Source organism: Carcharodon carcharias, assembly GCF_017639515.1.
Source record: "Carcharodon carcharias isolate sCarCar2 chromosome 35 unlocalized genomic scaffold, sCarCar2.pri SUPER_35_unloc_5, whole genome shotgun sequence".
In the NCBI taxonomy this organism is placed as follows: domain Eukaryota; kingdom Metazoa; phylum Chordata; class Chondrichthyes; order Lamniformes; family Lamnidae; genus Carcharodon; species Carcharodon carcharias.
In genome coordinates, this window is record NW_024470721.1 from 1,524,696 (window position 1) to 1,552,503 (window position 27,808).

The window sequence follows — 27,808 nt, forward strand, 5'->3', positions numbered from 1 at the left end:
GTGTGTGTGTGGTGTCTGTGTCTCTGTGGGTGTGTGTGTGTGTGGTGTCTGTGTCTCTGTGAGTGTGTGTGTGCGTGGTGTCTGTGTCTCTGTGGGTGTGTGTGTGTGTGGTGTCTGTGTCTCTGTGGGTGTGTGTGTGTCTGTGGTGTCTGTGCCTCTGTGGGTGTGTGTGCGTGGTGTCTGTGTCTCTGTGGGTGTGTGTGTGTGTGTGTGGTGTCTGTGCCTCTGTGGATGTGTGTGTGTTGTGTCTATGTCTCTGTGGGTGTGTGTGCGTGGTGTCTATGTCTCTGTGGGTGTGTGTGTGTGTGGTGTCTATGTCTCTGTGGGTGTGTGTGGTGTCTATGTCTCTGTGAGTGTGTGTGTGTGTGTGTGGTGTCTATGTCTCTATGGGTGTGTGTGTGTGCGTGGTGTCTGTGTCTCTGTGGATGTGTGTGTGTGTGTGTGGTGTCTGTGTCTCTGTGGGTGTTTGTGTGGTGTCTGTCTCTGTGGTTGTGTGTGTGGTGTCTGTGTCTCTGTGGGTGTGTGTGTGCATGGTGTCTGTGTCTCTGTGGGTGTTTGTGTGTGTAGTGTCTGTGTCTCTGTGGGTGTGTGTGTGTGTGGTGTCTGTGTATCTGTGGGTGTTTGTGTGTGTAGTGTCTGTGTCTCTGTGGGTGTTTGTGTGTATGTGGTGTCTGTGTCTCTGTGGGTGTGTGTGTGTGGTGTCTGTGTCTCTGTGGGTGTGTGTGTGCATGGTGTCTGTGTCTCTGTGGGTGTGTGTGTGTGTGGTGTCTGTGTCTCTGTGGGTGTGTGTGTGCATGGTGTCTGTGTCTCTGTGGGTGTGTGTGTGTGTGGTGTCTGTGTCTTTGGGTGTGTGTGTGCGTGGTGTCTGTGTCTCTGTGGGTGTGTGTGTGTGTGGTGTCTATGTCTCTGTGGGTGTGTGTGTGCGTGGTGTCTGTGTCTCTGTGGGTGTGTGTGTGTGGTGTCTGTGTCTCTGTGGGTGTGTGTGTGTGTGGTGTCTATGTCTCTGTGAGTGTGTGTGTGTAGTGTCTGTGTCTCTGTGGGTGTGTGTGTGTGTGTGTGTGGTGTCTGTGTCTCTGTGGGTGTGTGTGTGTGTAGTGTCTGTGTCTCTGTGGGTGTGTGTGTGGTGTCTATGTCTCTGTGGGTGTGTGTGCGTGGTGTCTGTGTCTCTGTGGGTGTGTGTGTGCGTGGTGTCTGTGTCTCTGTGAGTGTGTGTGTGCGTGGTGTCTGTGTCTCTGTGGGTGTGTGTGTGCATGGTGTCTGTGTCTCTGTGGGTGTGTGTGTGTCTGTGGTGTCTGTGTCTCTGTGGGTGTGTGTGCGTGGTGTCTGTGTCTCTGTGGGTGTGTGTGTGTGTGTGGTGTCTGTGTCTCTGTGGATGTGTGTGTGTGGTGTCTATGTCTCTGTGGGTGTGTGTGTGCGTGGTGTCTATGTCTCTGTGGGTGTGCGTGTGTCTGGTGTCTATGTCTCTGTGAGTGTGTGTGTGTGTGGTGTCTGTGTCTCTGTGGATGTGTGTGTGTGTGGTGTCTGTGTCTCTGTGGGTGTTTGTGTGGTGTCTGTCTCTGTGGGTGTGTGTGTGGTGTCTATGTCTCTGTGGGTGTGTGTGTGTGTGTGGTGTCTATGTCTTTGTGGGTGTGTGTGTGTGCGTGGTGTCTGTGTCTCTGTGGGTGTGTGTGTGTGCGTGGTATCTGTGTCTCTGCGGGTGTGTGTGTCTGTGGTGTCTGTGTCTCTGTGGGTGTGTGTGTGTGGTGTCTGTGTGTGTGGTGTCTGTGTCTCTGTGGGTGGGTGTGTGTGTGGTGTCTGTGTCTCTGTGGGTGTGTGTGTGTGGTGTCTGTATCTCTGTGGGTGGGTGTGTGTGCATAGTGTCTGTGTCTCTGTGGGTGTGTGTGTGTGGTGTCTGTGTGTGTGGTGTCTGTGTCTCTGGGTGGGTGTGTGTGTGGTGTCTGTGTCTCTGTGGGTGTGTGTGTGTGTGGTGTCTGTGTCTCTGTGGGTGTGTGTGTGTTTATGGTGTCTGTATCTCTGTGGGTGGGTGTGTGCGTGGTGTCTGTGTCTCTGTGGTTGTATGTGTGCATGGTTTCTGTGGTTGTGGTGTCTGTGTCTCTGTGGGTGTGTGTGTTTATGGTGTCTGTGTCTCTGGGCGTGTGTGTGCGTGGTGCCTGTGTCTGTGTGTGTGTGTGCCTGGTGTGTGTGTGTGTGTCTGCGAATAACTCAACTCTGAAATGTTGTGTTAGAATTGAGAAATCTTTGGGGCGCAGTTTAACCTGTGTATGTCAGTGAGACTGGAGATAGATGCTGTTACCCTCACCCAGCCTGTAGTACAGGGTCCTGAACAGCCTGTAGGAAGCTTGGTTAGCGGACAGGGCAGCACGCTGCTGTACAGCTGTGCGACTATCGAGTGAAGGAGTCGGCACTCAATGGACTGAGTCAGGAAGTTTTTTTTAAATTCGTTTATGCGATGTGGGCTTTGCTGGCTGGGCAAATTGCCCTTGAGCAGAATTGTGGGAATTAGGGCTTCAGATAACTGACAGGGGTGGGAGGAGGCCGTTCAGCCCTTCGAGCCTGCTCCGGCTTTCGGTGAGAACCCGGCCGGATCTGCGATCCGTCGTTCTTAAACGTGGGAAACCCGTGGAATGGAAAATCAGACTTTACTCACAGGGGCGGTAATGTGCTCGAGAACCGACAGGGACGATAAGTTTACACCAGGCAGCCAGTTTCAGCGCTGCGATGGGTTGTGGGCGACCCTGTATACAAAATGTAAAGCCCCAGGGATTGCGCGTGTGTGAATTCACCAGGGGTCTTGCGCAGGGCGGGGAACCTTCGGGTGAGAGACACCAAGACCGTTTCCACTTTGCGGCCGGTTTTGTACTGGAGGTTGCAGAGTACAGATCTCCCGGGGCTGTCTGCTTCATCTGCTCACTGAGCATGGTTATAAAAGGAATGTTGAATTCGCACTCTGTCAATCTGACGCCTTCCCGAGTTCCTAAACCTGTGACTGAGGGCAGCCAGTGCTAAATAATCCAGGCGCCTTCAATGTTCGAAAACCTCCATGCAACTGCGGCTCCCAATTCTCCTCCCTCCCTACAAAAATCAACAGGTTAACGCGTCAATAACCGCGAGCTCATTGCTCAGCATGGGGATGGAATTAGATATTGAGATCAGCCGGCCTCCTGTCCCGAGCCCGCATCGTGCCCTGGTCTCGCTCCTGCCCGCTCCGGGCTGGACTTCTCCATCCCAGCAAAGGATGGCCGGCCCCACTCTCCTCTATGGCTCCCACGGTGGTTGATGTCCTGAATGTTCCCTCTCCTCGGGTCCTGTTTCTCCACCACCCACCACCCCCCCTCCCTCTCTCATTCAGAACAAAGCCAGCGCAGGACCCCAGCCGTCCACGCAGACGGGCGCCCATCTCCCCACCCCCAACCCCCGCAGTCCTTCACCACGTTGTCACCCCCCCACACCTGTGTCCATCTTTCCCCCGATTCACCCCCGTTTGAGTCCCTCCAGCCAGGTCCCCAGCCCTGCCACTAACAACACAGCTCCTATCGAAGTCGCAGGTTACCTCCCTGTGCGACTGTGACAAAGGCAAACTCTCCGCTCCCCTGTCCTTCTCGACTGTCTGCGCTGTCTGACATGGTCGACATCGCCGCGCTGTGGGAGGGTCAGCGCTGAGGGAGCGCCGCACTGTGGGAGGGTCAGCGCTGAGGGAGCGCCGCACTGTCGGAGGGTCAGTATTGAGGGAGCGCCGCACTGTGGGAGGGTCAGTGCTGAGGGAGCGCCGCACTGTCGGAGGGTCAGTATTGAGGGAGTGCCGCACTGTCGGAGGGTCAGTGCTGAGGGAGCGCCGCACTGTCGGAGGGTCAGCGCTGAGGGAGAGCCGCACTGTGGGAGGGTCAGTGCTGAGGGAGCACCGCACTGTGGGAGGGTCAGTGCTGAGGGAGAGCCGCACTGTGGGAGGGTCAGTGCTGAGGGAGTGCCGCACTGTCGGAGTGTCAGTGCTGAGGGAGTGCCGCACTGTCGGAGGGTCAGCGCTGAGGGAGTGCCGCACTGTCGGAGGGTCAGTACTGAGGGAGCGCCGCACTGTGGGAGGGTCAGCGCTGAGGGAGCGCCGCACTCGGAGGGTCAGTGCTGAGGGAGTGCCGCACTGTCGGAGGGTCAGTACTGAGGGAGTGCCGCACTGTCGGAGGGTCAGTGCTGAGGGAGTGCCGCACTGTCGGAGGGTCAGTACTGAGGGAGCGCCGCACTGTGGGAGGGTCAGCGCTGAGGGAGTGCCGCACTGTCGGAGGGTCAGTACTGAGGGAGTGCCACACTGTCGGAGGGTCAGTGCTGACGGAGCGCCGCACTGTCGGAGGCTCAGTGCTGAGGGAGCGCCGCACTGTCGGAGAGTCAGTGCTGAGGGAGCGCCGCACTGTCGGAGGTGCCATATTCTGGATGAGATGTTGAGTTGATGTCCTGTCTGTCCTGTCAGGTGGATGTAAAGGGCCCCAGGGCAACAATTGGAAGTGGACCACAGGGTTGGGGAGAGTTCTACAGTGTCCTCAGGCCAATACTTATCCTTCAACTAAGATGCCTCTAAACAGATGATCTGCTCATTAAGACACGTCTGTTTGTGGGATCTTGCTGTGCGCAAAGTGATTGCTGCCCTTCCTACAGTACAACAGTGAGCAGACATCAGTAGGACTTCATTGATTGTGAAGCTTTGAGACGTCTTGTGTGGTGGTGAAAGGGCTGGAGAAATGCCAGCCCTCTTTCTGTGTCGTGTCTTTCTCGCAGTGTGGTTAAGGACAAGTCAAGTGGCCTTCCCCCTCACCCATAACCCCGTGTCTCTGGCTCAAGGAGTGGCACCAGTCTCTATCAGTGAGTCTTGTTGGATGCATGTACAGTGAGGCTGGGTGAGGATAGGTTCAGTCCTGACTAGAAATGTGGGAAATGGGGGTCTTGGAATAGCTGGAAAGGACCAAGAGGTAAAACCTAAGAACGCACCAATAGTCAAGACTAGACGTAACAAAAATAACAAAAGGACAAAACTAAAGGCTGTGTATCTGAATGTGCTCATAACACAGGAAACAAATTGATTGCACACATTGAAGTAAATGGAGATGATCAGTTAGCAATTACAGAGAGGTGACAAGGATTGGGTCCTGAGTGTTGAGGGGTATATAACCTTCAAGAAGAATAGGGAGCTAGGTAAAGGTGGGGGGTTAGCACTGTTAATCAAGGGTAGCATCGATGCAATAGTTAGAGATGACCTTGGTTCAGGAGATCAGGATGTAGAATCAGTTTGGGTGGAGATGAGGGATAGTAGGGGAAAGAAGTCACTGGTGGAAATGGTCCACAGGCTCCCGAACAGTAACCACAATGTAGGACAAAGTGCACAGGAAGAAATATTGGGTGCGTGTGACAAAGGGATGGCGATAATCGTGGGTGATTTTAATTTACATACAAACTGGGAAAATATCAGATTGGCAGTAGTAGCCTGGATGAGGAGTTCATAGAATGCTTTCGAGATAGTTTCTTGAAGCAGCACCATAAGAGGTAGGAGCAGAAGTAGGCCATTCAGCCCATCGAGTCTGCTCCACCATTCAATGAGATCATGGCTGATCTGATAATCTCAACTCCGCTTTCTTGCCTTTTCCCCATAACTCTCGGTTCCCTTACTGATTAAAAATCTGTCCATCTCAGCCTTGAATATACTTAACAACCCAGCCTCTACAGCCCTCTGCGGTAAAGAATTCCACAGGTTCACTACACTCTGAGAGAAGAAATTCCTCCTCATCTCTGTCTTAAATGGGTGACCCCTTACTCTGAGATTATGCCCTCTGGTCCTAGACTTTCCCACAAGGGGAAACAACCCCTCAGCATCTCCCCTGTCAAACCCCCTAAGAATCTCATATGTTTCAATAAGGTCACCTCTCATTCTTCTAAACTCCAATGAGTACAGACCCAACCACTCAACGTCTCCTCATAAGAAAATCCCTCCATACCCAGAATCAACCTAGTGAACCTTCTCTGGACTCCCTGCAATGCCAGGATATCTTTCCTTAGATCTGGAACCAAAACTGTTCACAGGATTCAAGGTGTGATCTGCTCTAGCTAGTGCCTTGTATAGTTTTAGCAAGACTCCCCTATTTTTATACTCCATTCCCTTTGAAATAAAGACCTGAACGGCCTTGACAAGGTGAAGGTGGAAAGGATGTTTCCTCTTCTGGGTGAGTCCAGAGCTAGAGGGGCACTGTTTTAAAATTAGGGGGTCACCCTTTTAGGGCAGAGATGAGGAGAATTTTTTTCTCTCGACTTTGGAACTCTCTGCCTCAGGAGGTGATGGTGGTGGTGGTGGGGCCCAGAACAAGGGGGCAGAACCTTAAACTGAGGGCCAGGCCGTTCAGGGGGTGATGTCAGGAAGCTCATCTTCACACAAGGTGGGGTGCAAATCTGGAACTCTCTTCCCCCCTCCCCACCAGAAAACCATGAGATGCTGAATGGCCTCCTCCTGTTCCTGTGTAACAGGCTCGAGAAGGGTTTAATGGCCTCCTCCTGTTCCTGTGTAACAGGCTTGAGAGGGACTGAATGGCCTCCTCCTGTTCCTGTGTAACAGGTTTAAGGGGCTGAATGGCCTCCTTCTGTTCCTGTGTAACAGGCTCAAGAGAGAGAGAGAGGGGCTGAATGGTCTCCTCCTGACCCTAACATAATGGGCTCGAGAGAGAGAGGGGCTGAATGGTCTCCTCCTGACCCTAACATAATGGGCTCGAGAGAGAGAGAGAGAGAGGGGCTGAATGGTCTCCTCCTGACCCTAACATAATGGGCTCGAGAGAGAGAGAGAGAGAGAGAGGGGCTGAATGGTCTCCTGACCCTAACATAATGGGCTCGAGAGAGAGAGAGAGAGAGAGAGGGGCTGAATGGTCTCCTCCTGACCCTAACATAATGGGCTCGAGAGAGAGAGGGGCTGAATGGTCTCCTCCTGACCCTAACATAATGGGCTCGAGAGAGAGAGAGAGAGGGGCTGAATGGTCTCCTCCTGACCCTAACATAATGGGCTCGAGAGAGAGAGAGAGGTGCTGAATGGTCTCCTCCTGACCCTAACATAATGGGCTCGAGAGAGAGAGAGAGAGAGAGAGAGAGGGGCTGGCTGTGACCTGCTCCCGCTGCTAACATTCCCCATGTTCCCTACACAGCGACAACGACCAGGAGGAAAAGCCTTTCGAAGGGAGCCAGCCCTCGCTGGACGCGCAGATCAAGCCCCTGGGCAGTGACGACAGTCTGGTGGAATACGGAGGGAGCGTGGACGTCCAGTTCAACGAGGATGGCTCATTCATCGGGCAGTATAGCGGCAAGAAGGAGGATAAAGAGGCAGGAGGGGCCAATGGAAGTTCTGGAGGAAACTCGCCTGTCAATGTGGACATCACGCTGGATTAGGGTGCGGAGGCCACTCAGGGCCCCTGTGACTGACGCTTGACACTATGAAACCAATCTGCGTCAACATCTGTGGGTGCTACGTATAAATATGTATTTGCCAAATTTCCTTCTGTCCTCTTGTCCCCTTTACCCTTTTTTGTCTTCTACTCTCGTCGGTCACTTTTCACACTGCAAGGAAACTAAGACACGGTTCAAAATATTCGAGACAAACCTGACCTCTGATGCTGGGTGTCACAAAATGGGGCTGGGTGTTGCGGTGTCAAAACGTTGAGCCAAGCTCTGGGCTCGCACACTGCCCGCTTCAACAAGGTTTCCCCTCTCTTGCTGCTCGATGTCAAGGCTCCTGTGGGAGTTGAAATCAATCAGTTCGGACGGCACAGAACCTTCCCCCCCACCCGCCACTCAACAAGATATTCATCTGACCCACAGCCTGGAGATGAGCAATTCACTGATGAGACCGTGCTCCTCCACATAGATTCAATCAGTACTGGAGTTACAGCGTAGAGGGAGCTTTACTCTGTATCTAACCCCGTGCTGTACCTGTCCTGGGAGTGTTTGATGGGGACAGTGTAGAGGGAGATTTACTCTGTATCTAACCCCGTGCTGTACCTGTCCTGGGAGTGTTTGATGGGGACGGTGTAGAGGGAGCTTTACTCTGTATCTAACCCCGTGCTGTACCTGTCCTGGGAGTGTTTGATGGGGACAGTGTAGAGGGAGATTTACTCTGTATCTAACCCCGTGCTGTACCTGTCCTGGGAGTGTTTGATGGGGACAGTGTAGAGGGAGATTTACTCTGTATCTAACCCCGTGCTGTACCTGTCCTGGGAGTGTTTGATGGGGACAGTGTAGAGGGAGATTTACTCTGTATCTAACCCCGTGCTGTACCTGTCCTGGGAGTGTTTGATGGGGACAGTGTACAGGGAGATTTACTCTGTATCTAACCCCATGCTGTACCTGTCCTGGGAGTGTTTGATGGGGACGATGTAGAGGGGGCTTTACTCTGTATCTAACCCCGTGCTGTACCTGTCCTGGGAGTGTTTGATGGGGACGGTGTAGAGGGATCTTTACTCTGTATCTAACCCCGTGCTGTACCTGTCCTGGGAGTGTTTGATGGGGACAGTGTAGAGGGAGATTTACTCTGTATCTAACCCCGTGCTGTACCAGTCCTGGGAGTGTTTGATGGGGACGGTGTAGAGGGAGCTTTACTCTGTATCTAACCCCGTGCTGTACCAGTCCTGGGAGTGTTTGATGGGGACGGTGTAGAGGGAGATTTACTCTGTATCTAACCCTGTGCTGTATCTGTCCTGGGAGTGTTTGATGGGGACGGTGTAGAGGGAGCTTTACTCTGTATCTAACCCCGTGCTGTACCTGTCCTGGGAGTGTTTGATGGGGACATTGTAGAGGGAGCTTTACTCTGTATCTAACCCCGTGCTGTACCTGTCCTGGGGGTGTTTGATGGGGACAGTGTAGAGGGAGCTTTACTCTGTATCTAACCCCGTGCTGTACCTGTCCTGGGAGTGTTTGATGGGGACAGTGTAAAGGGAGATTTACTCTGTATCTAACCCCGTGCTGTACCTGTCCTGGGAGTGTTTGATGGGGACAGTGTAGAGGGATATTTACTCTGTATCTAACCCCGTGCTGTACCTGTCCTGGGAGTGTTTGATGGGGACGGTGTAGAGGGACCTTTACTCTGTATCTAACCCCGTGCTGTACCTGTCCTGGGAGTGTTTGATGGGGACGGTGTAGAGGGATCTTTACTCTGTATCTAACCCCGTGCTGTACCTGTCCTGGGAGTGTTTGATGGGGACAGTGTAGAGGGATCTTTACTCTGTATCTAACCCCGTGCTGTACCTGTCCTGGGAGTGTTTGATGGGGACGGTGTAGAGGGATCTTTACTCTGTATCTAACCCCGTGCTGTACCTGTCCTGGGAGTGTTTGATGGGGACGGTGTAGAGAGAGCTTTACTCTGTATCTAACCCCGTGCTGTACCTGTCCTGGGAGTGTTTGATGGGGACGGTGTAGAGGGAGCGTTACTCTGTATCTAACCCCGTGCTGTACCTGTCCTGGGAGTGCTTGATGGGGACGGTGTTGAAGATTTTTTCCTGCCTCCTGACTGAGCACCTGACACACACACAATATCCAAATGGGACGTGGACAAGAGGATTTGTGGAGGGTGGGGATGGGTGTGGGAATGTGGGAATTGCATGCGTCAGGACTTTCTGCATTTCTCCACATGTGTTAAATGCTCTGATGTACATATCTGACAAACTGATGTCTGACTTCTGTCTTTGTTCATCTCTTGTTGCTGTTTGTGTGGAGCTCTGTTCCGGTGTACAGTTAAAAATGTAAATACTCTTGTGCATTTTAATTCCTGATTTGTATACCCTCCTGCCTTAGAGACTCGGTATTGTGGATAGCAGATAGCCTAGAGATTGTACCCCTGTGTAACGTGTTAGCAAGTCTCCAGCAGTGTCCTCTGCAAAGCAGCACACCATTTATTCGAAGCCGGGTGAAATATTACCAAGAAAAATGTACCTCCTAAGGGATTGTAAAACTCCAGCAAAGACATCTGACAGCAGTTCAGCCTGCGCACTCTGTGCCCCAATCCCACTCTGACTCTCGTCCCATTGTAATCCACTTGGAGCAGGAACATCACATCCAGTGTGACTGAATTCCAGGAAAATCACAGACACAGACCCGCGTCCCGTCACCGTGTGGGGAATCACAGACACAGACCCGTCACCGTGTGGGGGAATCACAGACACAGACCCGTCACCGTGTGGGGGAATCACAGACACAGACCCGTCACCATGTGGGGGAATCACAGACACAGGCCCATCACCGTGTGGGGGAATCACAGACACAGACACAGACACAGACCCAGACCCATCACCGTGTGGGGGAATCACAGACACAGACCCGTCACCGTGTGGGGGAATCACAGACACAGACCCGTCACCGTGTGGGGGAATCACAGACACAGACCCGTCACCGTGTGGGGGAATCACAGACACAGACCCGGGTCCCGTCACCGTGTGGGGGAATCACAGACACAGACCCGCGTCCTGTCACCGTGTGGGGGAATCACAGACACAGACCCGCGTCCCGTCACCGTGCGGGGGAATCACAGACACAGACCCGTCACCGTGCGGGGGAATCACAGACACAGACCCGTCACCGTGTGGGGGAATCACAGACACAGACCCGCGTCCTGTCACCGTGTGGGGGAATCACAGACACAGACCCGCGTCCCGTCACCGTGCGGGGAATCACAGACACAGACCCGTCACCGTGCTGGGGAATCACAGACAATCCCCTCCCTTTCCCTCCCCTCTGTTCATCCCTGTGGTATTCGTGAGGTGTGAGCTGTGTGCCAGGCACTGTCTGGGATTGTGATCTCAGTGAGGTGTCAGTGAGCAGCACTGGGGCGAGAGACAGACCCCTTTCAGTCCGTTACAGACAGGAAAGCTGTGACTGATGTTTTGTAGATATTTATTGTGACCCTTCCCACTGAAAGCTGAGACATATACCGCAGAGCCAATCGGTAGCGATGCTCGGCAGTGGGATTTCTGCATGGAAAAGCCTGTGTACCAATCTGTATTTTAAATCTTTGTTTGATTTCTGATGCCTTTTTAGCTCCTGATGTAACCTGGTTTACAGACAGTGTAATTTGCTGCAATGTTAAATAATATACATGGTCACAATTAAACTGGAAGCTCACTCACTCTCTCTCTCTCTCTCTCCATTCCTTTCTGCTCTCCCTCTCTAACTCGTTCTCTCTCTTTGAAACAGGACTGGTGCAGGGTTTCCCTCCACTCTCTGTTTGGATATGAGGGGCACCCAGAGACAGACAGCCGAATCTGTAGCACTGACTGACCATGTAGCAGCACAACCACAGCTGTTCTCAGTGACGTAGCTAGTGCCGTTGACGTTATCAAGCATCACACGTGTGTCACAGGCGTCCTATTGAACACAACCTAACGCAGAACCAGGTGATCAAACGCTGAGTCAGAGAGGTAGGATTTAAGGAGAGTCTGATAGAAAGAGAGAGCAAGAGAGAGGGGCGGAGAGGTTTCGGGGGGGAAAACCAGAGCTTAGGGCCCCCCCGCCCCCCAAGGCAGCTGAAGACCCCAGCGCCAATGGTGGAACGATGAGAATCGGGGGTTGGTCAAGAGGCCGGAATTGGAGGAGCGCAGAGATCTTGGAGGGTTGTAGGAGGGTTACAGAGATAGGGAGGTGTGTAGGGTCTGGAGGAGGTTACAGAGATAGGGAGGGGTGTAGGGGCTGGAGGAGGTTACAGAGATAAGCAGGTTTGTAGGGGCTGGAGGAGGTTACAGAGATAGGGAGGGTCATAGGGGCTGGAGGAGGTAACAGATAGGAAGGGTTGTAGGGGCTGGAGGAGGTTACAGAGATAGGGAGGGTTGTAGGGGCTGAAGGAGTTTACAGAGATAGGGAGGGTTGTAGGGGCTGGAGGAGGTTACAGAGATAGGGAGGGTTGTAGGGCCTGGAGGAGGTTACAGAGATAGGGAGAGTTGTAGGGGCTAGGGGAGGTTACAGAGATAGGGAGCGTTGTAGGGGCTGGAGGAGGTTACAGAGTTAGGGAGGATTGTAGGGCCTGGAGGAGGTTACAGAGATAGGGAGAGTTGTAGGGGCTAGGGGAGGTTACAGAGATAGGGAGGGTTGTAGGGGCTGGAGGAGGTTACCAAGATAGGGAGGGTTGTAGGGGCTGGAGGAGGTTACAGAGATAGGGAGGGGTGTAGGGGCTGGAGGAGGTTACCAAGATAGGGAGGGTTGTAGGGGCTGGAGGAGTGTAGGGGCTGGAGAGGGATATGGAGATAGGGAGGGGTGTAGGGGCTCGAGGAGGTTATGAAGATATGGTGGGTTGATAGCCACAAGCATGAGAATTTGAAAATGGAGGGGTTTCTGGTCCAGCAGCCAGTGTGGGTCAGCGAGCAGCAGGGATGATGGGTGAACGAGGCTCGGTGTGAGATAGCACACTGGGGCAGCAGAGTCCTGGATCAGGTGCCGTTTATGGCGGGTAGAAGATGGGAGAGTGAGGGAATAGCTGAGCCTGAATACATGAATGAGGATGTGAGCGCTGGGTGAGCTGCGGCAGGGACAGAGAGGGGCGGTGTTACAGCAGGATACACATAACCTGCAGGCTGTCTAATACGAGGTGTGGAGTTGGTGCAGTCAGCTATATCCAGTCAATACTAAATGGAATAAGCGACTGATCTGGGTCCCCTGAATCTTTCCGCTGCCAGGTCAAGCAGAGGAAAACAGGGCTTGATATCCCTCTGCGTTAAACATTCTGGTCCGCACACTTGCATCAGAGACCTTCAGCATTACTTTAGTTTTTAACTCACTGAGGAAGGAGGCAGAGCCTCAATCTGGGCTGAAGGCTGGCATCGCTGACTCTGTGGCACTCCCTCAATGCTCGAATGGAGTGTCAGCCCTGGTGATGTGTGCCAGCCCAAGAGACGCTCCTTACTCGCGAGAGAACAGGACAAGCTGACAGGGCATCACCGGAAATTGCTTATGGACCAGGCACATGGCTGGAGTTCTTCCGGTGTCCGGGACAGTCATTCCTCCTTCAGCATCCATCATCAAATCCAGCATTACCATGGACCAGAAACTGAACTGGACCAGCCATGTAAATATTGTGGCTGCAAGAGCAGGTCAGAGGCTGGGAATCCTGCAGAGAGTAACTCACCTCCTGACTCCCCCCAAAGTCTGTCCACCATCTACAAGGCACAAGTCAGGAGTGTGATGGGACACTCCCCACTTGCCTGGATGAGTGCAGCTCCCACAACACTCAAGAAGCTCGACACCGTCCAGGACAAAGCAGCCCCGCTTGATGGGTTCCCCATCCACAAACATTCACTCCCTCCACCACCGACGCACAGGGGCAGCAGTGTGTGTACCATCTACAAGATGCACTGCAGCAACTCGCCAAGGCTCCTTCGACAGCGCCGTCCAAACCCACCACCTCTACCATCTAGAAGGACAAGGGCAGCAGACACACGGGGAACACCCACCACCTGCAAGTTCCCCTCCGAGCCCCTCACCATCCCGACTTGGGAATATATCGGCCGTTCCTTCACTGTCGCTGGGTCAAAATCCTGGAACTTCCTCCCTAACAGCACGGTGGGTGTACCTACACCACACGGGACACAATCCTGGAACTCCCTCCCTAACAGCACGGTGGGTGTACCTACACCACACAGACACAATCCTGGAACTCCCTCCCTAACAGCACGGTGGGTGTACCTACACCACACGGACACAATCCTGGAACTCTCTCCCTAACAGCACGGTGGGTGTACCTACACCACACGGGGACACAATCCTGGAACTCCCTCCCTAACAGCACGGTGGGTGTACCTACACCACACGGGACACAATCCTGGAACTCCCTCCCTAACAGCACGGTGGGTGTACCTACCCCACACGGACACAATCCTGGAACTCCCTCCCTAACAGCACGGTGGGTGTACCTACACCACATGGACTGCAGCGGTTTAAGAAGGCAGCTCAACCCCCACCTTCTCAAGGGGGCAATTAGGGATGGGCAATAAACACTGGGCCCAGCCAGAGACACCCACATCCCACAAAAAAATGAAAAATATATTTGACTAGATACTGTTTTGCCTTGGACCAAGATGTGCACAAACATACTGCTCTGTAAGTCTACATACCAGCAGTCACTGCATTTCAGGATAGTTCTCAGAGTGGGAGACAGTGCTGTAAGACCTCAGTGTACTGTAAACCTTATATTTACACATTCCAATAGGTTTCTCCATCGTCAATCCCAACAAAATTTGTTCTTCATCTCAGCATTTCCATAATTTCATCACAGACTCTACTCATGGTTTACTCTCCTCCCAATGCCCACTGGCCCCTCTCACGGACTCCAGCACCCATTTAATCCCTTCACGGAGGCCATTCAGCCCAACGTACCTGCGCTGGCTCTCCTCTCGGTATCTAACCCCGTGCTGTACCTGTCCTGGGAGTGTTTGATGGGGGACAGTGTAGAGGGATCTTTACTCTGTATCTAACCCCGTGCTGTACCTGTCCTGGGAGGGTTTGATGGGGACAGTGTAGAGGGAGATTTACTCTGTATCTAACCCTGTGCTGTACCTGTCCTGGGAGTGTTTGATGGGGGCAGTGTAGAGGGAGCTTTACTCTGTATCTAACCCCGTGCTGTACCTGTCCTGGGAGTGTTTGATGGGGACGGTGTAGCGGGAGATTTACTCTGTATCTAACCCCGTGCTGTACCTGTCCTGGGAGTGTTTGATGGGGACGGTGTAGAGGGAGCTTTACTCTGTATCTAACCCCGTGCTGTACCTGTCCTGGGACTGTTTGATGGGGAAGGTGTAGAGGGAGATTTAATCTGTATCTAAACCCATGCTGTACCTGTCCTGGGAGTGTTTGATGGGGACGATGTAGAGGGAGCTTTACTCTGTATCTAACCCCGTGCTGTACCTGTCCTGGGAGTGTTTGATAGGCCTATCCAATAAATCCCACTCCCCCAGAGCCCCTGCTCTTTGCCCCACAGCGCTGCAAATTTTTGCTCCTCCAGCATTAATCCAATTCCCCCCTTTTTAGGCATTGCTACTGAACCTGCTTCCACCGCCCTTTCAGGCAGCGCCTCCCAGATCACCGCAGTTTGTTCTGAAACTCAAGTGGGAGAGCACAGTCACTGACCAGCATTCCAAGGAGAGTGAGTGGGAGCGCTGGCGACTGACAGACCGTCTCCTCCCCGACCCCCGGACCATGCGGTGACCCCTTCACGAGAGGTTCCTCAGTTTTTCCCAAGGTATAAGGTACAATCCCGGAACATGATTAAATCCCTCTCGCTGCCGAGATGGAATTGTTACCAGGGCAACCATAACCCATCATTACCAATCAGGGACTTGGAGGAGGAGAACAGATTGTGCTACAGATTGCGCCAGACAGATTGGAATTTCGAGAGCCGCTCTTCAGACTCCGGGAGGAGATGGGGAGGTGATTTCCCTTGTGGCCAGCCCTTCTGTTCTACTGCACAGAGACCGGGCACTCTGCCACCACCTGCAAGGCAGCACCGGCCATCCAGAACCTCATCGCCCAGCGCAGCCCCTCCCGTCGCCGCTCTGCCCACCTCACCCCGGCTCCCACCGCAGGCCCACCCACAGCCGCCCCACTCCGCACAGACCCAGCTGGGCACCCACACCTGGGTCCCGTCCAGGCACAGGGAGCGGCAGAGACTGAAACTGCCTGGCAGTGTTTGACGGGGACGGTGTAGAGGGAGCTTTATCTAATACATTCCCAGACATCTTTCTGTGGGCCGGAGTCACTGAGACAACATCAGATTACCCTCTAGAGAATCACAACTCTCTGCATTTGGAGTTGCCTCCTGGGTAAAAGTCATTCTCTCACAGTCTTGCTTCAACATCTCGGCCGACGCTGCATCAGACCAGGAGAGGCACTGAGGCCCGCTGTTCATTCCCGTCTACTGTAGGTGTTTCCAATCAGGGATTTCATTCACCACAAGCTCCTTGGGATAAGGACTCACAGCTCACTGTTCGGGCCAAGGTACTGCCCTGGGAACCTGGACCCAGGGAGCAGCAGACACAGGACAAGATTCTCAGGCAGGACATGGAACACAGAATCTTCTGCACTCTTACAAAAATGGTTCAGTGATCATCATGCACTTAGCCGCTCTGCTCTCAATTCATTACCCCATCTTTCACTCTATTTCCTGCTCTATTTTCCCGTCTCTCTCTAACAGTGTGCCACACTGTTATAAGTTCTATACTGAGGGAGTGCCGCACTGTGGGAGGGTCAGTGCTGAGGGAGCACCGCACTGTCGGAGGGTCAGTGCTGAGGGAGCGCCGCACTGTTGGAGGGTCAGTGCTGAGGGAGTGCCGCACTGTCGGAGGGTCAGTGCTGAGGGAGAGCCGCGCTGTCGGAGGGTCAGTGCTGAGGGAGCGCCGCACTGTCGGAGGGTCAGTGCTGAGGGAGCGCCGCACTGTCGGAGGGTCAGTGCTGAGGGAGCGCCGCACTGTGGGAGGGTCAGTGCTGAGGGAGCGCCGCACTGTGGGAAGGTCAGTGCTGAGGGAGTGCCGCACTGTCGGAGGGTCAGTGCTGAGGGAGAGCCGCACTGTCGGAGGGTCAGTGCTGAGGGAGAGCCGCACTGTCGGAGGGTCAGTGCTGAGGGAGGGCCGCACTGTGGGAGGGTCAGTGCTGAGGGAGCGCCGCACTGTCGGAGGGTCAGTGCTGAGGGAGCGCCGCACTGTCGGAGGGTCAGTGCTGAGGGAGCGCCGCACTGTGGGAGGGTCAGTGCTGAGGGAGCGCCGCACTGTGGGAGGGTCAGTGCTGAGGGAGCGCCGCACTGTGGGAGGGTCAGTGCTGAGGGAGCGCCGCACTGTCAGAGGGTCAGTGCTGAGGGAGCGCCGCACTGTCGGAGGGTCAGTGCTGAGGGAGCGCCGCACTGTGGGAAGGTCAGTGCTGAGGGAGTGCCGCACTGTCGGAGGGTCAGTGCTGAGGGAGTGCCGCACTGTGGGAGGGTCAGTGCTGAGGGAGCGCCGCACTGTGGGAGGGTCAGTGATGAGGGAGCGCCGCACTGTGGGAAGGTCAGTGCTGAGGGAGTGCCGCACTGTGGGAGGGTCAGTGCTGAGGGAGTGCCGCACTGTGGGAGGGTCAGTGCCGAGGGAGTGCCGCACTGTCGGAGGGTCAGTGCTGAGGGAGCGCCGCACTGTCGGAGGGTCAGTGCTGAGGGAGCACCGCGCTGTCGGAGGGTCAGTACTGAGGGAGCACCGCACTGTCGGAGGGTCAGTGCTGAGGGAGCGCCGCACTGTCGGAGGGTCAGTGCTGAGGGAGCGCCGCACTGTCGGAGGGTCAGTACTGAGGGAGCACCGCACTGTCGGAGGGTCAGTGCTGAGGGAGCGTTGCACTGTCGGAGGGTCAGTGCTGAGGGAGTGCCGCACTGTCGGAGGGTCAGTGCTGAGGGAGAGCTGCACTGTGGGAGGGTCAGTGCTGAGGGAGTGCAGCACTGTCGGAGGGTCAGTGCTGAGGGAGTGCAGCACCGTCGGAGGGTCAGTGTTGAGAGGGTGCAGCACTGTGGGAGGGTCAGTGCTGAGGGAGTGCCGCACTGTGGGAGGGTCAGTGCTGAGGGAGCGCCGCACTGTCGGAGGGTCAGTGCTGAGGGAGCGCCGCACTGTCGGAGGGTCAGTGCTGAGGGAGCACCGCACTGTGGGAGGGTCAGTGCTGAGGGAGTAGCGCAGAGGTGCTCTCTGTCGTTCCTAGTGGATCTCAGAGCCTCTGTTGGATGAAGACAGGGCACGTTAACACAAATGTCCTGGTCAGGTTTTATCCCTACATTGGTTTTCTGAAAAGATGTAATCAAAGCTGCTATCTTCAACTCTGGCAGAATTCTCTTTTAATCAATCAGTGTGAGGAACAGAGAGGGTCACAGAAACACCCAGCACAACTGAGTTATTAAATGGAGCTTTCTAATTATACTGAAGAAGCTGTTTGACAGAGAGAGAGAGACAGGAGTTGGCTCTTACTGAGGGGAAACTGGATCACAGCCTCCAGCACCTGGCACTGGTCTGCATTATATCGTTCTGTTTAACCTTCCCTCTGGATCTGAAAGGACATCTGGAGTTGGGGACAGAACTGAGCTACCCACCAGCCTCCGCATTCAAAGGCAGCACCGGCCATCCAGAACCTCATCGCCCAGCGCAGCCCCTCCCGTCGCCGCTCTGCCCACCTCACCCCGGCTCCCACCGCAGGCCCACCCACAGCCGCCCCACTCCGCGCAGACCCAGCTGGGCACCCACACCTGGGTCCCGTCCAGCATGAAGCCACCACCAAACACATCTTCCCTTCACCCACCACCCCCCCGCCTCCCCCCACCGGTGGCATTCCGTAGGGATCGTTCCCTCCGGGACACCCTGGTCCACTCCTCCATCACCCCCTACTCCTCAACCCCCACCTATGGCACCACCCCATGCCCACGCAAAAGATGCAACACCTGCCCCTTCACTTCCTCTCTCCTCACCGTCCAAGGGCCCAAACACTCCTTTCAAGTGAAGCAGCATTTCACTTGCATTTCCCCCAACTTAGTCTACTGCATTCGTTGCTCCCAATGTGGTCTCCTCTACATTGGAGAGACCAAACGTAAGCTGGGCAACCGCTTTGCAGAACACCTGCGGTCTGTCCACAAGAATGGCCCAAACCTCCCTGTCGCTTGCCATTTTAACACTCCACCCTGCTCTCTTGCCCACATGTCTGTCCTTGGCCTGCTGCATTGTTCCAGTGAAGCCCAACGCAAACTGGAGGAACAACACCTCATCTTCCGACTAGGGACTTTACAGCCTTCCAGACTGAATATTGAGTTCAACAACTTCAGACCATGAACTCTCTCCTCCATCACTTCCTTTTTGATCGCCTTTTTTCAATATTCATTTTTTTTTATCCACTTAATTTTTATTCCTTGTTTTATCCCCACCTTTTATCCTATTTTTGATCTTTTTCCACCACCATCCCCTCCCCCTCCCCCCACCCCCACTAGAGCTGTACCTTGAGTGCCCTACCATCCATTCTTAATTAGCACATTCGTGTAGATAATATCACCAACTTCAACACCTCTGTGTTCTGTTGTCTGTGACATCTTTTGATGATCTGCTTCTATCTATCACTGCTTGTTTGTCCCTACAACCACCACCCCCCCCACCTCCGCCCTCCCCCGCGCCTCCCCTCCCCCCCACCTTAAACCAGCTTATATTTCAACCCTCCCTGGGATTCGCCTAGTTCTGTCGAAGGGTCATGAGGAGTTGAAACGTCAACTCTTTTCTTCTCCGCCGATGCTGCCAGACCTGCTGAGTTTTTCCGGGTAATTCTGTTTTTGTAATGTTGATCAGAAGATTTTTTTTACAGGGACAAGTTTCCTGTTGGGCCAAAGTCCATTGAGGTTTGACACCCAGCTTCTATCTCTCTGTCTCTCTCGCTCTCTCTCTCTGCCACTCTGTCCCTCTCTCTCTGCCTTTCTCTCTCTCGCTCTCTCTCTCTCTGCCCCTCTGTCTCTCTCTCTCTCTCTCTCTCTGTCTCTCTGTCTCTCTCTCTCTCTGTCTCTCCCTCTCTGCCCCTGTCCCTCTCTCTCTCTCTCTCTCTCTCTGCCCCTCTGTCTCTCTCTCTCTCTCTGCCTGTCTCTGTCTCTCTCTCTCGCTGTCTCTCTCTCTCTGCCTCTCTGTTCCTCTCTCTCTCTGTCTCTCTGTCTCTCTCTCTCTCTGTCTCTCCCTCTCTGTCCCTCTGTCCCTCTCTCTCTCTCTGTCTCTCTCTCTCTGTCTCTCTGTCTCTCTCTCTCTTTGTCTCTCTCTCTCTCTCTCTGTCTCTCTGTCTCTCTCTCTATCTCTGTCTCTCTCTCTCTGCCTCTCTCTGTCTCTCTCTCTCTCTCTCTCTGTCTCTCTCTCTCTGCCTCTCTGTCCCTCTCTCTCTCTGTCTCTCTCTCTCTCTCTCTCTCTCTGCCCCTCTGTCCCTCTCTCTCTCTCTGTCTCTCTCTCTCTGCCTCTCTGTCCCTCTCTCTCTCTGTCTCTCTCTCCCTCTCTGCCACTCTGTCCCTCTCTCTCTGCCTTTCTCTCTCTCGCTCTCTCTCTCTCTGCCCCTCTGTCTCTCTCTCTCTCTCTCTCTGTCTCTCTCTCTCTCTCTCTGCCCCTTTGTCCCTCTCTCTCTCTCTGTCTCTCTGCTTTTCTCTCTCTCTCTCTCTGTCTCTCTCTCTCTCTCTCTCTGCCACTCTGTCCCTCTCTCTCTCTGTCTCTCTGCCTTTCTCTCTCTCGCTCTCTCTCTCTGTCTCTACCCCTCTGTCTCTCTCTCTTTGCCCCTCTCTGCCTTTCTCTCCCTCACTGTCTCTCTCTCTCTCTCTCTCTCTCTCTGTCTCTCTGCCTTTCTCTCTCTCTCTGCCCCTCTGTCCCTCTCTATCTGTCCTCTGCCTTTCTCTCTCTCACTCTCTCTCTCTGTCTCTGCCCCTCTGTCCCTCTCTCTCTCTGTCTCTCTGCCTTTCTCTCTCTCGCTGCCTCTCTCTCTCTCTCTCTGCCCCTCTGTCCCTCTCTCTCTCTGTCTCAAAGAACAAAAGAACAAAGAAAAGTACAGCACAGGAACAGGCCCTTCGGCCCTCCAAGCCTGCGCCGATCATATTGCCCGTCAACTAAAACATTTAGCACTTCCAGGGTCCGTATCCCTCTATTCCCATCCTATTCATGTATTTGTCAAGCTGCCTCTTAAACACCACTATCGTACCTGCTTCCACCACCTCCTCTGGCAGCAAATTCCAGACACTCAGCCTCTCTGCTTCTCTCTCTCTCTGGCTGTCTCTCTCTGCCCATCTGTCCCTCTCTCTCTGTCTCTGTCTCTGTCCCTCTCTGTCTCTCTCTTTCTCCCCATCTCTTTTTCTCTGTCTCTCTCTCTCCCTTTGTCTCTCTCTCTCTGTCTCTCTATCTCTCTGTCTCTCTCTTTCTCTCTCTCACTTTCTCTCTCTCTCTCTTTCTGTCTCTTTTTATTTATCTATTTGGTACTCTCTGTCACTATCTATTTCTCTCTATCTATCTTTCTCTATTTCTCTGTCTCTATTTCTCTCTCTCTCTTTATCAATTTCACTCCCTATTTCTCTATTTCTCTGTCTCTATTTTTCTCCCTCTGTATCTATTTCTCTATCTATTTCTATCTATCTATTTCCCTCTATGTCTCTACTTCCCTCTCTTTATGTCTATTTCTCTCTCAATCTATTTCTCTCTCTCTCTGCCTCTATTTCTCTGTCTCTAGTTCTCTCACTCTCCATCTTTATCTATGTCTCTCCCTCTCTGTCTATTTATTTCTCTCTCCTTCCGTCTCTATTTCTCTTTCAGTCTCTATCTATTTCTCTATCTCTGTCTCTATTTCTCTCTCTCTCTCTATTTCTCTTTTTCTCTCTCCCTGTCTCTATTTCTCTCTCTCTCTCCCTATTTCTCTCTCTTTCCTTATTTCTCTCTCTCTCTGTTTCTATTTCTCTCTCTGTCTCTATTTCTCTCTCTCTCTCCCTATTTCTCTCTCTCTGTCTCTATTTCTCTCTCTGTCTCTATTTCTCTCTCTCTCTCCCTATTTTTCTCTCTCTGTCTCTATTTCTCTTTCTCTGTCTCCATTTCTCTCCCTGTGTCCCTATTTCTCTCTCTATGTCTCTATTTCTCTCTCTCTCTGTCTCTGTCCCTATTTCTCTCTCTCTCTATTTCTTTCTCTCTCTCTGACTCTATTTCTCGCTTTCTCTCTGTCTCTATTTCTCTCTCTCTCTCTGTCCCTATTTTTCTCTCTGTCTGTCCCTATTTCTCTCTCTCTCCGTCTCTGTCCCTATTTCTCTCTCTATCCCTCTTTCTCTCTCTGTCTCTATTTCTTTCTCTCTCTCTGTCTCTATTTGTCTCTCTCTCTGTCTCTATTTCTCTCTCTGTCTCTATTTGTCTCTCTCTCTCTTTCTCTATTTGTCTCTGTCTCTATTTCTCTCTCTTTCTCTGTCTCTATATGTCTCTCTCTGTCTGTCTCTATTTCTCTCTCTTTCTCTATCTCTATATGTCTCTCTCTCTTTGTCTCTATTTGTCTCTCTCTCTGTCTCTATTTCTCTCTCTTTCTCTGTCTCTATATGTCTCTCTCTCTCTGTCTCTATTTCTCTCTCTCTCTGTCTCTGTTTCTCTCTCTCTTTCTCTGTCTTTATGTGTGTCTCTCTCTCTGTCTCTATTTGTCTCTCTCTTTCTCTGTCTCTATGTGTCTCTCTCTCTCTCTGTCTCTATTTGTCTCTCTCTCTGTGTCTATTTCTCTCTCTCTTTCTCTGTCTCTATGTGTCTCTCTCTCTCTGTCTCTATATGTCTCTCTCTCTGTCTCTATTTGTCTCTCTCTGTGTCTCTATTTCTCTCTCTCTGCCTCTATTTCTCTCTCTGTCTCTATTTCTCTCTCCCTTTCTCTGACTCTATTTGTCTCTCTCTCTGTATCTATTTCTCTCTCTCTCTATTTCTCTCTCTCTTTCTCTGTCTCTATGTGTCTCTCTCTCTCTGTCTCTATTTGTCTCTCTCTCTGTCTCTATTTCTCTCTCTCTTTCTCTGTCTCTATATGTCTCTCTCTCTCTCTATTTCTGTCTCTCTCTCTGTCTCTATTTCTCTCTCTCTGCCTCTATTTCTCTCTCTCTATTTCTCGCTCCCTTTCTCTGTCTCTATTTGTCTCTCTCTCTGTCTCTATTTGTCTCTCTCTCTGTCTCTATTTGTCTCTCTCTCTGTGTCTCTATATCTCTCTCTCTCTCTGTCTCTACTTCTCTCTCTCTGCCTCATTTTGTCTCTCTCTCTGTCTCTATTTCTCTCTCTCTTTCTCTGTCTCTATATGGCTCTCTCTCTCTCTGACTCTATTTGTCTCTTTCTCCGTCTCTATATGTCTCTCTCTCTCTGTCTCTATTTGTCCCTCTCTCTGTCTCTATTTCTCTCTCTCTTTCTCTGTCTCTATATGTCTCCCTCTCTGTCTCTATTTGTCTCTCTCTCTCTCTCTCTCTGTCTCTATTTCAGTCTCTCTCTCTGTCTCTATTTCTCTCTCTCCTTTGCCTCTTTCTCCGGATATGTTTATTCATATCCCTGTAGTGGGATCACAGTGCCTGCAGCAGTGACAGTGTATGCATGGCCGGTGCAGTAATGAGACAGAGGCAGCACACAAACAAATTAGATATTTCTGTGTAAAACAACAGCATTGAAGAAAGCTTTTCTCCCTCAAGCAGCAGTTCACTTCATTCAGTTGGTTAACAGAGTGAAATTTAATCTCTGCTAAATTACGATTCTGAATCCGTTCAGCTCCCTGCCTATTCCAGCACATATTCTCCTCTGTCCGAAGGTCTCAAAGCGTCATTTTCAGCAAACCTGGAAGTTTTTCACAGTCTCAAAAACTGGCAGAGCGATCAGACAGTGTAGAGGGTGCTTTACTCTGTATCTAACCCCGTGCTGTACCTGTCCTGGGAGTGTTTGATGGGGACAGTGTAGAGGGAGGATTGCTCTGTATCTAACTCCGTGCTGTACCTGTCCTGGGAGTGTTTGATGGGGACAGTGTAGAGGACACTTTACTCTGTATCTAACCCCGTGCTGTACCTGTCCTGGGAGTGTTTGATGGGGACAGTGTAGAGGGAGATTTACTCTGTATTTAACCCCGTGCTGTACCTGTCCTGGGAGTGTTTGATGGGGACAGTGTAGAGGGAGATTTACTCTGTATTTAACCCCGTGCTGTACCTGTCCTGGGAGTGTTTGATGGGGACGGTGTAGAGAGAGCTTTACTCTGTATCTAACCCCGTGCTGTACCTGTCCTGGGAGTGTTTGATGGGGACAGTGTAGAGGGAGATTTACTCTGTATTTAACCCCGTGCTGTACCTGTCCTGGGAGTGTTTGATGGGGACAGTGTAGAGGGAGATTTACTCTGTATCTAACCCCGTGCTGTACCTGTCCTGGGAGTGTTTGATGGGGACAGTGTAGAGGGAGATTTACTCTGTATCTAACCCCGTGCTCAACCTGTCCTGGGAGTGTTTGATGGGGACAGTGTAGAGGGAGGTTTACTCTGTATCTAACCCCGTGCTGTACCTGTCCTGGGAGTGTTTGATGGGGACAGTGTAGAGGGAGATTTACTCTGTATCTAACCCCGTGCTGTACCTGTCCTGGGAGTGTTTGATGGGGACAGTGTAGAGGGAGCTTTACTCTGTATCTAACCCCGTGCTGTACCTGTCCTGGGAGTGTTTGATGGGGAAGGTGTAGAGGGATCTTTACTCTGTATCTAACCCTGTGCTGTACCTGTCCTGGGAGTGTTTGATGGGGACGGTGTAGAGGGATCTTTACTCTGTATCTAACACCGTGCAGTATTTGTCCTGGGAGTGTTTGATGGGGGACGGTGTAGAGGGAGCTTTACTCTGTATCTAACCCTGTGCTGTACCTGTCCTGTGAGTGTTTGATGGGGACGGTGTAGAGGGAGATTTACTCTGTATCTAACCCCGTGCTGTACCTGTCCTGGGAGTGTTTGATGGGGACAGTGTAGAGGGAGGTTTACTCTGTATCTAACCCCGTGCTGTACCTGTCCTGGGAGTGTTTGATGGGGACAGTGTAGAGGGAGATTTACTCTGTATCTAACCCCGTGCTGTACCTGTCCTGGGAGTGTTTGATGGGGACGGTGTAGAGGGAGCTTTACTCTGTATCTAACCCTGTGCTGTACCTGTCCTGTGAGTGTTTGATGGGGACGGTGTAGAGGGAGATTTACTCTGTATCTAACCCCGTGCTGTACCTGTCCTGGGAGTGTTTGATGGGGACAGTGTAGAGGGAGGTTTACTCTGTATCTAACCCCGTGCTGTACCTGTCCTGGGAGTGTTTGATGGGGACAGTGTAGAGGGAGATTTACTCTGTATCTAACCCCGTGCTGTACCTGTCCTGGGAGTGTTTGATGGGGACAGTGTAGAGGGAGCTTTACTCTGTATCTATGTGAGTGAGGGAACTGTGGGGAAGAAGGAGAATGTAAGCAGAGAAGTGAAAGATGTTTTTATTCATTCAAAGGATGTGGGCTTCGCTGGCTGGGCCCAGCATGTATTACCCATCACTAATTGCCCCTTGAGAACGTGGGGGGTGAGCTGCCTTCTAGAGCCGCTGCAGCCCGTGTGGTGTAGGTACACCCACCGTGCTGTTAGGGAGGGAGTTCCAGGATTGTGTCCCGTGTGGTGTAGGTACACCCACCGTGCTGTTAGGGAGGGAGTTCCAGTATTGTGTCCGTGTGGTGTAGGTACACCCACCGTGCTGTTAGGGAGGGAGTTCCAGGATTGTGTCCGTGTGGTGTAGGTACACCCACCGTGCTGTTAGGGAGGGAGTTCCAGGATTGTGTCCGTGTGGTGTAGGTACATCCACCGTGCTGTTAGGGAGGGAGTTCCAGGATTTTGTCCCGTGTGGTGTAGGTACACCCACCGTGCTGTTAGGGAGGGAGTTCCAGGATTTTGACCCAGCAACAGTGAAGGAACGGCCGATATATTTCCAAGTGGGGATGGTGAGGGGCTCGGAGGGGAACTTGCAGGTGGTGATGTTCCCCATGTGAATGCTGGTGGACAGGATTTGGGGAGTCAGGAGGTGAGTTACTCACTGCAGGATTCCCAGCCTCTGACCTGCTCTTGTAGCCACAGTATTTATATGGCTGGGTCCAGTTCAGTTTCTGGTCAATGGTAACCCCCAGGATGTTGATAGTGGGGGATTCAGTGATGGTAATGTCATTGAACATCAAGGGGCGATGGTTGGATTCTCTCTTGTTGGAGATGGTCATTGCCTGACACTTGTGTGGTGTGAATGTTACTTGTCACTTGTCAGCCCCGAGCCTGGATATTGTCCAGGTCTTGCTGCATTTGGACATGGACTGCTTCAGTATCTGAGGAGTAGTGAATGGTGCTGAACATTGTGCAATCATCAGCGAACATCCCCACTTCTGACCTTATGATGGAAGGAAGGTCATTGATGAAGCAGCTGAAGATGGTTGGGCCGAGGACACTACCCTGAGGAGCTCCTGCAGTGATGTCCTGGAGCTGAGATGACTGACCTCCCAACAACCACAACCATCTTCCTTTGTGCTGGGTATGACTCCAACCAGTGGAGAGTTTTCCCTGATTCCCCTTGACTCCAGTTTTGCTGGAGCTCCTGAGAAACCCTCCTTCCTGCATTATCTCAGCTTCTCTCCGGTGTGCTGGCCCCAGTCACTGCCTGAGAGCTCATTCTCGGCTCTGCTGATTAAGTACAGACGAAATGCATGGGGCCTGACCACAGCATCTTACCTTCCCGTCTCCATATGTGGGCTCAAGGGATTCATGGAGACAGCCATTAGCTCTTACATATTACACTCTGATATTTACTTCACATCAATTCATTACCAAACTGTCAATTCTCTGCTACTCCAGAAACTGATTCTGCACAGACTGAAAAACAGACACAAACAAGTCGGAAGCAGTTGACGGAAGGACCAGAGACGCCACAACATCAGTTCCTGCAGTCTGCAAGGCTCCGATGGGAAATCACCCCACACTGATTTCAGTGATAAATCAAATTATAGACCTCACTCAGAGAGATGGAGAACGTTCTGTACCTGTCCTGGGAGTGTTTGATTGGGACGGAGTAGAGGGAGCTTTACTCTGTACCTAAAACCCATGCTGTACCTGTCCTGGGAGTGTTTGATGGGGACAGTGTAGAGGGAGGTTTACTCTGTATCTAACCCCGTGCTGTACCTGTCCTGGGAGTGTTTGATGGGGACAGTGTAGAGGGAGGTTTACTCTGTATCTAACCCCGTGCTGTACCTGTCCTGGGAGTGTTTGATGGGGACAGTGTAGAGGGAGATTTACTCTGTATCTAACCCCGTGCTGTACCTGTCCTGGGAGTGTTTGATGGGGACGGTGTAGAGGGAGATTTACTCTGTATCTAACCCCGTGCTGTACCTGTCCTGGGAGTGTTTGATGGGGACGGTGTAGAGGCAGCTTTACTCTGTATCTAACCCCGTGCTGTACCTGTCCTGGGAGTGTTTGATGGGGACAGTGTAGAGGGAGATTTACTCTGTATCTAACCCCGTGCTGTACCTGTCCTGGGAGTGTTTGATGGGGACGGTGTAGAGGGAGATTTACTCTGTATCTAACCCCGTGCTGTACCTGTCCTGGGAGTGTTTGATGGGGACGGTATAGAGCGAGCTTTACTCTGTATCTAACCCCGTGCTGTACCTGTCCTGGGAGTGTTTGATGGGGACAGTGTAGAGGGAGGTTTACTCTGTATCTAACCCCGTGCTGTACCTGTCCTGGGAGTGTTTGATGGGGACAGTGTAGAGGGAGATTTACTCTGTATCTAACCCCGTGCTGTACCTGTCCTGGGAGTGTTTGATGGGGACGGTGTAGAGGGAGATTTACTCTGTATCTAACCCCGTGCTGTACCTGTCCTGGGAGTGTTTGATGGGGACGGTGTAGAGGCAGCTTTACTCTGTATCTAACCCCGTGCTGTACCTGTCCTGGGAGTGTTTGATGGGGACAGTGTAGAGGGAGATTTACTCTGTATCTAACCCCGTGCTGTACCTGTCCTGGGAGTGTTTGATGGGGACGGTGTAGAGGGAGATTTACTCTGTATCTAACCCCGTGCTGTACCTGTCCTGGGAGTGTTTGATGGGGACGGTATAGAGCGAGCTTTACTCTGTATCTAACCCCGTGCTGTACCTGTCCTGGGAGTGTTTGATGGGGACAGTGTAGAGGGAGGTTTACTCTGTATCTAACCCCGTGCTGTACCTGTCCTGGGAGTGTTTGATGGGGACAGTGAGCAGATGTACACAATGAAAACAAAGTGGGAGAAAATGAGGATGAATGTGGTAGATAAAGACAAGTGACAGAGATGGCAAA

General features: G+C 52.4%; 1 protein-coding gene across 2 annotated transcripts in view; it reads left to right on the forward strand.

Annotated features, from left to right (window-relative positions):
* Positions 1–7,972, forward strand: part of LOC121274257 (neural cell adhesion molecule L1-like) — a 479,567-nt gene extending 471,595 nt beyond the window's left edge. For both annotated transcript variants that reach the window (XM_041181466.1, XM_041181467.1), the window contains one exon: positions 7,161–7,972. In XM_041181466.1, coding sequence (XP_041037400.1) covers positions 7,161–7,401 — 241 coding nt within the window. In that variant the 3' untranslated portion in view covers positions 7,402–7,972. The remainder of the gene's footprint in view (positions 1–7,160) is intronic.
* The last annotated feature ends 19,836 nt before the right edge of the window (positions 7,973–27,808 follow it).